Below are 12,201 nucleotides of genomic sequence, written 5' to 3' on the forward strand. Positions count from 1 at the left end.
GGGGATCGTAATATTGGGGTTGTCGTTATAATGCAGATCGTAATATCGGGGTTGTCGTTATAGTGAAGATCTCAACAAACGAATTCCACTATATGCACAGAAATTAATTCTAGTGGGCTACTGCTGTCTTGCAGCCGGCTACAGTGCAGGTGGTGATATCCCGGGGCTGCCCAAGTCCGTTCTGCACCCTACCATGCTACCACCGGTGGGCGACCCGCGTCCAGGCTTCCAGCGTCCATGAGCCCATTCCCGCTCACAGCCAGTCCCTGTCGTGCAATTACTGTGGCAGGGCCATGTTTGGCCAGCAGCCTCTCGAGAAGGGACACCTCAAGTTTTGCTCGACGCTTTGCCTCACACATTGGGAAGAGGCAACGTCACATGCTGACAAGACGTCTGTGTCGACGTTGGATGGGAGGACGGCGTCGCCTGGAGCATCGTCCAATGGCGCCGGCGAGGAGATGGGAGAAGAGGATGAGAAGGAGGAGAATGGGATGCCCGACAAGCTGTGTGATTTTTGCAAGGTGAGGATCGTTGAATGAACATCATTGCATACGTACAATGCCCTGCAGGTTAAACAATTATGCCACAACACAAGAACATTGTGCTGGCTGTAAGTTGTTGCGTTCTTGAGGTTAGCTGATGATGATTAAGGCCCCTGGTTTCCTGCTGCGGCAAAATAAAAAATCTGCGGCACCCACTTGTAAATTCCACGATTTTCCGCGGCAAGGAGTCAACGGCTGCTTGAAGCGGGAAACACTATTTTCTTGGGAAATGTGGGTACAAAAAAATATTTTATAAACTTCAGCGTTACATGCTATCTTGCGTTCTCCTCTGACAGCGAATGCCGTTGTCGGCCACAATCATTTTATACCTGCTGAAAAAAATTTTATGCATCTGCAAATTTTATAGGAATTGACAAATACTTGATCGGAATAAACGCTAAACTCGGAGCAAGCACCCTAATTCCGTTCCAAAACCCAATTATTGTATTTATTCGCATAATTTGCGCGCTTTTTCTCCCTAAAAAGTCGGGGTTTGCGGGGGGTGCGCAAATTGCGCGGGAACGTTACAATATTCAAACGACGAAAAATTTCAACATTTTAGTATGCGGGTCATATAGGCTCTCGGTAGAGCCGATATTGACGTTCTCACTGCATTGCGCAAGCGTGAAAGAAGCACCCAAATACCGCGCAACCGCCGACGGTAGGGAGGCGAAACGGCAGCCCATTACTGCTCATATAGGGCTGTTGCAGTGAAGTTTGCACAGCGCCATTTCGGGCCCAAACGGCCGCGGTTCACAACAGTAAGGAGTTCCATCAGCGAGTTTTGCATGGTGTGTCAAACGGTATGGTGCCAAGGAAGCTACAAAACCTGTAGGAAATCAACAGAAAAAAACGGTGCTTCTTGAAAAGCGCGAACTACTCGAAACCGTGTACTTGAAAGTGCCGCGTCGTCTGCTAAACTGGGGAGTGTTGCATGATTTGGGGCGCTGATGTTGCTGCTCACTCGCGCCACCTGGCCCAGAGCAACAGGCCCATACCGGTGAGACGCTGCTGGAAGACGCCGCTATGTCCGCACTTGACAACTGAAAGCACGCTATGTTGGCAAACTTTGTCATGCTGTGCTGTAAGGTTTGTCTTGCGTTTCTTTCCGCGTTTTGTAGTTTGAGTGACAGTATCATCCATCGCGTCAGTGGACCAACACTCGAAAGTGCGCGCAAATCAACCCAAAGCACCGCAATATAACTTCGGTAGCACTGACTGCGCCGCGAAAAGCAATCGCCACGGTCGCTGAGACGCGCGTGCCAGATATCCGCGCATGAAAACACGGGTGCGCAAATTACGCGATTTTTTTGTTTTCTTGTCATTTTTAGTGCTAAATTAAAAAATATGCGATGGCGGAAAATACGCGAGTAAATATGTCGAAGGGTCCGCAGTACCCACTGCGTGTACCTTGGAGCAGTTGGGAGCGTGCGCTCTTATCTGACGCGATTTCGCGTGCAGTACAGGGTGTGTGCAGAAAAACATGACCCGCATTTAGGCACATAGCTTGTTGCCTACCTAACTAACGAACTTCCGGTGGCGCACGATGGCGCATTTATGCGTGCGAAATCTGTAGAAAAATTGTGGAAGCCATACCCAGCTTAAAAAATAAACGGAACAACGAAAACGTCGGCTTCCGTGCATCAGAATAGGGCAACATGGTGGGCAACAGGGTGTATGTGAAAGGGCAACATGGTGCACGTAGGAGAGTTGTGTTCAAGTACCGCTAGGGGAGCTATCGGTGCATAAATCGAAACGATGTCCCACATGGATGCTCATCGGCAGTGCCCCTAGCGGGGCCTGCACATAACTCTTATGAGACCGAGATACACTACCATGCAGTGTCATGACCGCCCTATTCTAATGCATGGAAGCCCATGTTTTAGCGCTTTGTTTATTTTTTTACATTGAGTATGGCTTCCAGGATTTTTTTGTAGCTTTCGCACGCATAAATACGCCGTCGTGCGCCACCGGAAGTTCCTCGGCTAAGTAGACAACGAGTTACATGTAAAAATGCGGGTCATGTTTTTCTGCACACACCCTGTACTTCTCCTGCGACGCTGCACGTCGTAGTAACTCTCCACATTGCGCCAATCGCGTCCTTCGACCCAATCGGATTTCCGCGAAATTTCGAGCAAAATAAGGGATTCCGCGATGGATTCCGGACTCCGTGAAATTTCGCGGAATCGCGGAAAACCCGGGGCCTTAATGATGATGATTTAAATGCTGTATGTCCCAAAGGTATGGTGCTATATTATGGTCTGTGAAAAGCACTTGCAAGATCACATGTGCAGGTTGTTGTTGAATATGTTTATTTATATGTAGAGCCAACCCTCGATATGTGAACAGCCAAAATTTCTCTGAAATTGTTCATACTTCGAGGGATTCGTAAACCGAGGTCTTGTATGGTTGAGAAGGCTGGAACACCCTATGATGGCAGGAGAGCACAGCTCCGTGGAACTTCCTAAACACTACATATATTTTTATACCACTCAGGAAATACGAATCGCCCTGCGTACTAAATAGATGAATCAGAATTGGTAAAAGCATAATCTTTTACACTGAGAGAAACTCTACCTTACGTACCGAATAACGGTGCTGCCAAAGAAAAACTGCCTTTATACATGCCATAAGAAGCTATGAAGATCTGAAAGAGTCTCCATAGCAGGCAGCGCAGACCGAGCAGACCGAGAGTGCTTGCTAGAACTTGATATATTCTCGCTTTGTGTACACCGAATGTCAGTCGATCAAAAACTTCGCTTCAAATGCAGCAGAGACAAGAAATGTCCAGTCATCATCTCGTCGCTGCGGATAACACTTTGAGGAGCTTCTGCTCTTACGACTGCTTACAGCAGTACGAGCGACTATGCAACGACTCCGCTGCTTGGCCTCCTGTACCGACACGTAAGAATGCTTACCTTTACGTGTACTACTCTAGTGTGGTATCAGCGGTATGTTTCATGGGTTCTGTTTCTTTTCGACGTCTCAGGTCCAGCAAGTTCACCCGGCCCAGCCGTGTCGCTGGCGTCTCCAGAATGCAATGGCACATCTGGAGAAAAACTACTCAAGCAAATGCTCGCTGTAACCCATAGCCCATTGGAAGCAGATACGTGCAATGAGGTATTTTATACGGTTAATATATAATTTGATTAGAGCGGTACAAAGTTGCAAACAGTCTTGGGTAGTAACTGAGTAATTTGTAACTGTAATTAGATACTTTTTCAGTAACTAATTACAGTAATGAGCTATACTATTCCTGGGAAAGTAATTAGACTGCATCTGGTTAAAGTACTTTAACCAGATTTTAGCTGCTGGTGTCATTTTTGGTGAAAGTAAGTGATAAATGTAACCATAATTAAGTTACTGGGGCAGTGCCATATTTTTGCAACACGCCGCATGCTCTGAACGGCTTTCTCGTTGGGAAGATGTTTGTCAGGTTAGATATGGGCGTTTGTTCCAGCGCTCCTGTTAAATAACTTTTTTGTGTGGGAAGGATGTGTTTGGACTGAAGAGAGCATACTGATGATAACTTCAATAGAACAACTACTCCTTAAGTGTAGCAAAATAAGGATCTTGAGAGTTTCATACAGGATGCCCCAATTAGCCTTAAAAAGAAACAGGCTGCATGCTGTTAAGAGTACTTGAGGCTGATAGTTAGTATTTGTGTTTTATGCAAATTAGCTCATTAGTTAAAATTAACGAACTTTGTAAACAGTGACTTGAGGGCCAAAGTGTCAATGGACAGGTCGTTAAGTAGGTTGAGACATTAAAACGCTTCTTTTTCCCTGCCATGAAAGGAAGCCCACAAAACATGAAAGAGTACCACGTGACTGCTTGCTCGCGTGTCTTGCACACGTTGCTGTTGGAACGCCCTCAGTTTGCTAGAAGAAAGATATCCACCTTATCTCTACATGCTCTGCTAGACAGGGTTTGTTGTCCATGCTAGCCTCATTATAAACATTGCCATGGCCAGAACTTGAGGGACGTACCAAGAGTGACGTGCGATAAACGCGCAAGCAGGCAGTCACGTGGTACTCTTTTAAACTTCATGGGCTTTCTTTCTTTTGGCAGGAAAAGAGAAACCCGTTGCATTGAGGACACCTTATTCGAAAATGTCTCAACTTACCCTACAACCTGTTCATTGACACTTCAACTCTCAAATCACTAATTAAAGAGTTAATTAATGAGCTATTTTGTGTAACAAAAAAAAATAAATAAATACTGGCTATCAGCTTCGGCAACTTCTAATGTGCACTCGGTTTCATCCACAAAGATGGCTTAGTTTTTTTTTATTAATGCATGGTGATTGTTACGTGGGACGGGACACCCTGTATACTCAAATTTCATTTCTTAAAAAAGCAACTCTAAAGTAACTAAGTTAATTTAACGTGGTAAATATAGCTGTAACTGGTTACGTTTAGAAAAATTGCTGTGGAGTGACCAATCCTGTGACATTCGAAATAGTAACCGTAGCTCGTTTACCGTGTTTTACAAACTTGCTTTAACTCTGTCACCTTTAAAACGTAACTTGCCCACGACCGCTTCCACACTTGTATATAGTTGGTATTGTTTATGTTCGTTGTCAGCAACTAGGCCAGGAAAGCGCACCCGTCATCCGGACAGGCAAGGCCGGCCGGAAGAACCCGGCACCGCAGAAGCTAGTGCAATACCGAGCCACCGAGTGCTCGACGTGTGGTTGCCACGGTAGCAGGGCAACGTCGCCCAGCGAGGCTTTCTGTAGGCCGCCTTTGGCAGAGAGCGCCACGCAGACAGGTAAGCCACCTATCAGGCCAATGACGTAAAGCCATCAACGTTGTTTTTAATTTGCGCTTTGCGGAGGTGTGGCGGGCAACAGAAATTTACTACACTGTTGGCATTAACAAACTCCTGCCGTACTGTACTAATTTAGCCACGTCCTCAGGGGCTGTGGCAGGGCAACCACCTCACATTGTGTGTGAAGCTTCTTATGATGAAAGAAAATATAGTCAGACACCCCGATCTATAAGTGGGTAGGGTCCCGCAGTCCCGCTTGCCTGCTTGCGGGACTTCGTTTTGTCGCCGTTAGGCAATGAGCCCTGAATGGAAAACGGATTCTGCTAAACAGCAGAGCATTTTCAACCTCCGCATGGCCGTGTACCAGATCGCATGTTTCAGTGGAACTGCTTAACGTGTTGGCAAACAAGGTCGTAATTTGGTCGTAATTTTGTTTCAAGCAGGGCTTGCTCATGCACGCTTTGCTTATCAAGCTGCCTCGGTGGGACCATGGTCTCAGTGCAACAATGAGTCATCACAGAGCTGAAAATAATGAGATAATATATTCTGGTCAAAGCATATGACATGTGTGCTGTGTAGTACGTAAAATGCAAAATGAAAAGGGGGTACAGGGTGTACGCAAAACAAAAGAGTGGAATCTGTTAACTGGAAGCACCATCTACACCCAACCTGTCGTCTCTTACCCCCTAGGGGGTTGGAAGAATAATGGTCGCTTTACTTAGTGGGTAAGTTTAAATGGGAGTAAATCTGAAGTGAAGAGTTTCACCAATGTCTGCGTATGTTAAGATGAGTGATCATTACATTGTGGTTACGATACGGTGAACTTGTGTCGGCCATCACTTTACCCGCCAACTTGTTGCCAACGGGGATTGTCTCGTGTTCCGCTACCTCGCTTTTGCCTAAAATCCACCTAATTAAAACCTTACTTAATGAATTTTAGGTAATTAGTCATCTTGTATAACATGCTCTCTTTCAGAATGTGTCCATATGGCCGCATAACTAAACTGCAAAAACGACGTCTGTGCTGCTCTCGTAGCTTTTTAATAAAAATTCAACAATTCAATTCAATTCAATTCTCTTTGAACATTTAGCGAGACAATGACTATTCTTTTCCGTAACATTGTTGCCAGTGGCGTAATAATAATGCAGCGACTTCGCAACACCTTCTTTGCAGATTTATCCATGATGGAGTAGGCAAACGTTCCCAGTCTTCCGTATGCAACTGAGCCGTACCATCACCTCTAGTCGTGGGAAACTGCAACATAGCTGACTATGAGCCTGGCTGCGATTTGTTCTCTCTACGAGCAACAGTGGGGGGTTGAAACAGAACTCTTGGATTTGTGGCGCTCATTTTTGTTTACGCATTATCGGGCGCATTATATTTATTTTTGCCGGAATAGGTTTCCCGCATCAACTAAGTGTTGGCACACTCACAGGAGGGCCTTTTCGTTATATGTGTGCAGGGATGAGTATGCAGATGCAGGGTACTGCGCAGGACAAGAATTGTGTGCTGCAGGTTTTTTTTTTTTTTCGCCCTCAGTGGCCAGCAGCCACATCAATCAAGTTATGTAATCAAAGTTTGGACTCATTTAATCTTTACATACTCTCATTTGTTCACACTTTGCACGATGGCACAAACCAGGTGACCTCATCTCGCCCGATTACTTTCTGTGTGGGCAACCCTGCGGACTGCATGACCTGCAGCTTGACCTATTTATTATTTGTTATTAATAGTATTCGTGCGAATGTAATCAGTTAACGGGTGGTTTAGTGACCCAGCACGTTGGGTAAAATGCTGTTCGCCTGAAGGAAGAACTGCATTCTCATAATTTCCGGCGGAGATTTTTGTTTGTTGCAACGTTATCTCGAAATGGGTCCTTCTGTTTCAGTAGAGTCGAAGCAAGTGAAAGGAATGGCTGGACCGTAAATGACAGATGGAGGATCAAAATGATCAAATGAGGCCAGCGGCTTCAAAAGCCCATAGAGTGGAGATTGCATGTAGGCAGCCACCTTGCTACTGTATTTTTGTAGTGCAAGGTTACACGCCTGCGCGACACCATTAAACCTGCGCTAGAGTTCCATTTTTGACTATTCTGTCAAATTTTTTACCTGGCCTAGATGCATTGCATTCTAAATAATGCAAAGTTTTGTTCAAATTTGTCAAGTAGTTCACTAATTTCAATTAACATAATATTCCATATCAATGTGACATTCAGCATATTTCCCATCATGAAGCACCAAATCAACATTACTATGGCCCATTAACGATAACTGCTTTACCTGTTTTTGAATAAAATTTCTGGCTTAGTTTCGTTGTTCGCATCTATCGCGCAGAAATTTGACCAACACATCAGAACTTTCCGGTCAAAGCTATGGCTGCGGAGAAGCTGCCCCCAAGCTGCTTCCAATATAGGCTTTAGGTACGCTTTATACTTAACTAGGGGCGAAGCACCCAGAACTAAGCACCGTTTTCTAAAAATATATCTCTGCCGTTCTGGGGCGCCTTCTCGGTGAAAAACGCACTGCAACACGCACATTGCAAGTTAGATAAACCCCTTTCACAGTGCAACTTCTGAAGCAGATTTTGTAGTCTTCCTCGATTGCGTTCTTGGCGTTGTACAGCCTGGAAAATTGTAAAGTTGTACATTGTCTAGTCCTGCACTAAGAGTGTGGTCCCTAAGTAGCGCCACCTCAGTGCATCCCCCTTCCTCAGTGCTTACAAGTTGTCCGGCGACTCTCCGTGCAATGGAGTTTTTGACATGGACGAAAAACAAAGTGACAAACCCGGTGTTTGAGACTCGTTTATCCTGCAAATAAAATGAACTGCAGATGTGGAGCTGTCTTTACTTGTGTGTGTTTCAGCAGACAAGGTGACTTTACTCAGAAGGAAAGTGTGCATTCCCAAGCAGCACATCTTGGCCCAATATTGGAATATTGGCGATACCGGCCCAATATTGAACCAATATTGGCCCGGCATGGCCAGTATTGAGCCAAGATGTATATTGGGCATAGGTAGATTAATATGGGATGAATATTAGCAATACTGGCCCAATATTGAACTAACCTCGGGCAATATTGGGCCAAGATGTATATTGGGCGTCGGTAGAAGATTAATATAGGGCGAATATTGGCGATACCAGCCCAATATTGAACCAACCTTGAACCAATATTGGGCCAAGATGTATATTGGGTGTAGATGATTAATATTGGCGGGTCTGGCCCAATACTGAACCAACCGTGGACCAATATTGGCCCGGCATGGCCAATATTGGGCCAAGATGTATATTGGGTGTACATGAGTAATATTGGGTGAATATTGGCAATACCAGCCCAATACTGAACCAATCTTGGACCAATATTGGCCCAGCATGGCCAATATCGGGCAAAGATGTACATTGGGTGTAGGTGATTAATAATGGGTGAATATTGGTGATACCAGCCCAATATTGGCCTGGCATGGCCAATATCGGCCAAGATGTTGTGCTGCTTGGGTGTTTTCACATAATTACTTTTCTCAAGATTGTGAGTTTCCTCTATAGTTGTGTTCAAATGAAGAATGGCATGTTTATGCCCCATGCTGTGCTTGTTTCCTTAGGCTCTGCAAGTAGGTTTCTGTGCAGCAGAGGGCGAGGGTGTTAAATAACGTGCGGCGGCATGCCGCACTCCCATTTTCCAAGGCCCCTGTCGAATCCACGTGTGAACCACAGGAAGGTAAACAGTAGGAAACTGCATTATGTTATAACTGCATATTATGTTAAGTACGTTTTGGGCCTTTTCTGTCTGTATTTACGACTCTACTTCAACCCAATTGGATGTGTTGTCGCTTTATTTATGAAGCGCGCACGGCTGCGCCGACGATGGGAGATAGCCATTAACTGTCACTGCTACTGGAAAGCTCAAACGGCATTCTACGGCTGGGGAGGTGTTTGTGTGCTTGTGTGTTGTGCTGTGTTTTATGGTAGCTTCAGAAACAGTTCAAACATGGTGCACTATCAAGGCTCTGCCTTTCTGGAGGAAACGAACAGCACCGCGGCAGGTCACAGTCTAATGTGTTGTTTTGAGTGGTCGCATAGAAGTTCTAATGTCTAATAATGGTGGAACCTCGCACTTCATCAGGAACGAGCCCAATCATTGTCCGTTCGGTTGTCGCTGCCGCAGTATCGGGCTCCTGTCGCCTCACATTGTAGGACGCAAGTTCATACACGTGCTGAGGAACTGTTGTTTTCATCCTGTCGTTCGCAGTAGTTTAAAGCATTGTAGCTGCCATGTGACTACATTTGCCATTTCTACGAGGACACACGCAATTCACCCTAGACAGCTGTCTACTCCGCGAGTCGTAGTTTGAACAAAATGGGGAAAATGTTTACAGGATGCTCGCAAGAACAAACTTATACAAGAGCCGAATAGTTGAAACTTCAGCGAACATATCGTCTTTTGTCGATAAACCAAGATCATCCCCAACGAAAAGTGGAACCTCTAGCACAAAAATCAGAGCTCCCGGAGGCATTCTGTGCATCGAATGTTCCTTTGTTTACCTTATGAAGCGTGCACATGGTTCCTCCAGCCAATCAAGAGCGTCCTAGAAACGTCACCGTGACATCATGCGCACTGACCTCGCAGACTTGCGGAGCATATTGGCTAAATCGGCTAATCACATCACATCATGCCGTGACAAGATAGTGCCACCGAAAGTACAGGGACCTGCATGGGCTCCCCTGGTGGCGCTGCAGTATAACTTCTCCGGCGGAGTATCTCTGTTGAGGTTGACGGACTACATTTCATGCAGTTCCTAGGTTGAACCACGACCTACTACAGGTTTTCCCGGCGATTTGAATCCAAGTTCCAGCTAAATTAATCCATGCCCCATAAAGTTTGCATGGCACGTGGATTAATTTCTATAGCGCTTGGATTAAAGTCACTGGGAAAACCTGTAGATTATAATGACCATGTCATAATCAGCAACCCCTATGAGGAGCCTGTCCGCACGATCCGCTACTCATCGGCACGCGAGATCTGCAACACTATTGGACGATGGAAATTTGAATCATGAACGCGCAGAAGCGTATGTACGACTACCACTAGCCACTGTAGTACGACTGCCGTAGCAGACGACAGCAATAGCTCCTATGAAAACGCGTAGAATGATGATGATAATCAAGCTCGGAATGAAACATCTGTGGAACATCCACCGCTTGTACAGAAATACTAAGGTAAGCTGAAGTACAAAGTATTGTAGAAGTTGAGGAAACAATAACTGGGACGATGAGTGGCGCCACCGCTACCTTCCAAAAATGCGGCGCTGAGCAGGGGTGCCCTACGACATGGTTGTTATAATCTAGTAGGTCATGGGTTGAATGCAGGTATAGCAGCTTCCACTTAAGAACTTGAACTTATGTCACTGTCTAGTCTCCTTTTAACATTTAAATTTAAAATTTAAAAGCACCACTAAGTAACTGTCTTTAGCTATAAGCGGTGTATACGGGGGGTCTCATGTCCACCACAGAGCGTTAGCCTATGGGTTTGAGGCTGCGCCAGAGGCAGGGTTGAGTAATACACCACTTCATAGCAGCTTGGCATGCTTGACTGGGTGACTATCGCACAAACGATCAGTCCCTGCTTCCCACTCACTATGGGGTGTGCTGCTTGCTTGCTGTGACACGGTCTCAAACACGGCGGCGAATGCTCCGTATCGCTCAAGCATTGCAGTTAAGTTTAGTGGCTATAGACAGCTCTAAACACCGAGTAAGTTTAAAACCGCAAAACAATTACGATAAAAGTATTCGTAATTTATTGACGTTGTGATGTGTGGATCAAGGTTATTTACATGTTCTTTAGTTGCCGTACTATATGCATCATACAGAGGCATATTTGACTTCATCGAACGCCTTCCGTGCCTTCTTTAGCTCTTCGTTCATCGTTAGCAGATCTTTGACACGAGCGTATTTTCTTGGATCTTTTCGGACCAAAAAAACGATGTCTTCGACTTGGACTCTGCCAGTGCGTCCTATTTCCATGGCTTTGTGTGTCTGCAGAAGCGAGAGATGTAAAACGTTTTCGAGATTACTTAAATACGTATTCGGGAGTCAATGTAATTCGGGTGTTCTGCCATTGGCCCTTACCATTTCTGTGATGAACTCTATAACTAGGTCCTCCAAAAGGTCTACAGACTCAGTGTACGGGTTCTGGTCGTCTCCAAATCCATACATCATGCACCTTACTGAGATTAAAGACAAGAACAATGATACTGTTGCGCTCCTTTTCAATAGAACACAAACCTACTCACATTCTTTTGAGAAGAGCCGTTTTCGCCTATCGCCTCCTTGAATTTCGGGTCCTTCTGGTAGGTCGTCATCAAACTGGATAGTTAACAAAACAGGAGACGAGTTCAGTATTTGTTTATAATGCATAGAATAGGATGATCAGACAAGTTGTATGTACGAATGCGGGTTCATAACAAGTAATCGTGTTTGGAGTGACAGCAATTTTAGCATTATGCGAGTGCTCGTCATTCAGACATCATTGGCTATAGAACAAATTTTCGCAGAGATCCGTAGTAAATTCACAAATTCGATAGAATTAAACCTCGAAATATCGCATTACTTGATCAAAAGCGTCATCGTTCGCCGCCATTTTGTACACAGAAACAGGAAAAGGCGAAAAGGTAGAGGAGACGCAGAGACTGAGGAAGTACATTTCGAACGAAACGCTTTTGATTATTTTCAAAATATTCGCATGGAATTTAAATCTTGCTATAAATATTATACGCGGATATTAAATTACTGATTTGTTTTGCAGAGCTGTCGCACGTCTTTGTCTCCGAACCTAACCCAAGCGGCTTTCTTTGTTTGTGATTGATTGTTTGCAGCGCAACCAGCCCTCCACAACT

General features: G+C 45.1%; 2 protein-coding genes across 2 annotated transcripts in view; one reads left to right on the forward strand and one right to left on the reverse strand.

The window, feature by feature from the left end:
- Positions 1-8,149, forward strand: part of LOC135388014 (uncharacterized) — a 30,835-nt gene extending 22,686 nt beyond the window's left edge. Inside the window, exons 5-9 of the mRNA XM_064617286.1 lie at positions 135-521; positions 3,314-3,446; positions 3,532-3,662; positions 5,129-5,315; positions 6,490-8,149. Of these exons, the coding sequence (XP_064473356.1) occupies positions 135-521; positions 3,314-3,446; positions 3,532-3,662; positions 5,129-5,315; positions 6,490-6,509 (858 nt within the window). The 3' untranslated portion in view covers positions 6,510-8,149. The remainder of the gene's footprint in view (positions 1-134; positions 522-3,313; positions 3,447-3,531; positions 3,663-5,128; positions 5,316-6,489) is intronic.
- Positions 8,150-11,080: 2,931 nt separating this feature from the next.
- Positions 11,081-12,014, reverse strand: LOC135388017 (transcription initiation factor TFIID subunit 13-like). The gene is made up of 4 exons (XM_064617290.1): positions 11,916-12,014; positions 11,599-11,671; positions 11,435-11,532; positions 11,081-11,341 (listed from the first exon to the last, which is right to left on the reverse strand). Exons 1-4 carry the CDS (start codon positions 12,006-12,008, stop codon positions 11,168-11,170), a joined length of 438 nt encoding a protein of 145 aa, XP_064473360.1. The 5' UTR covers positions 12,009-12,014; the 3' UTR covers positions 11,081-11,167.
- Between the last annotated feature and the right edge of the window lie 187 nt (positions 12,015-12,201).

The sequence above is a fragment of the Ornithodoros turicata genome, chromosome 3 (genome assembly GCF_037126465.1).
Source record: "Ornithodoros turicata isolate Travis chromosome 3, ASM3712646v1, whole genome shotgun sequence".
Classification (NCBI taxonomy): domain Eukaryota; kingdom Metazoa; phylum Arthropoda; class Arachnida; order Ixodida; family Argasidae; genus Ornithodoros; species Ornithodoros turicata.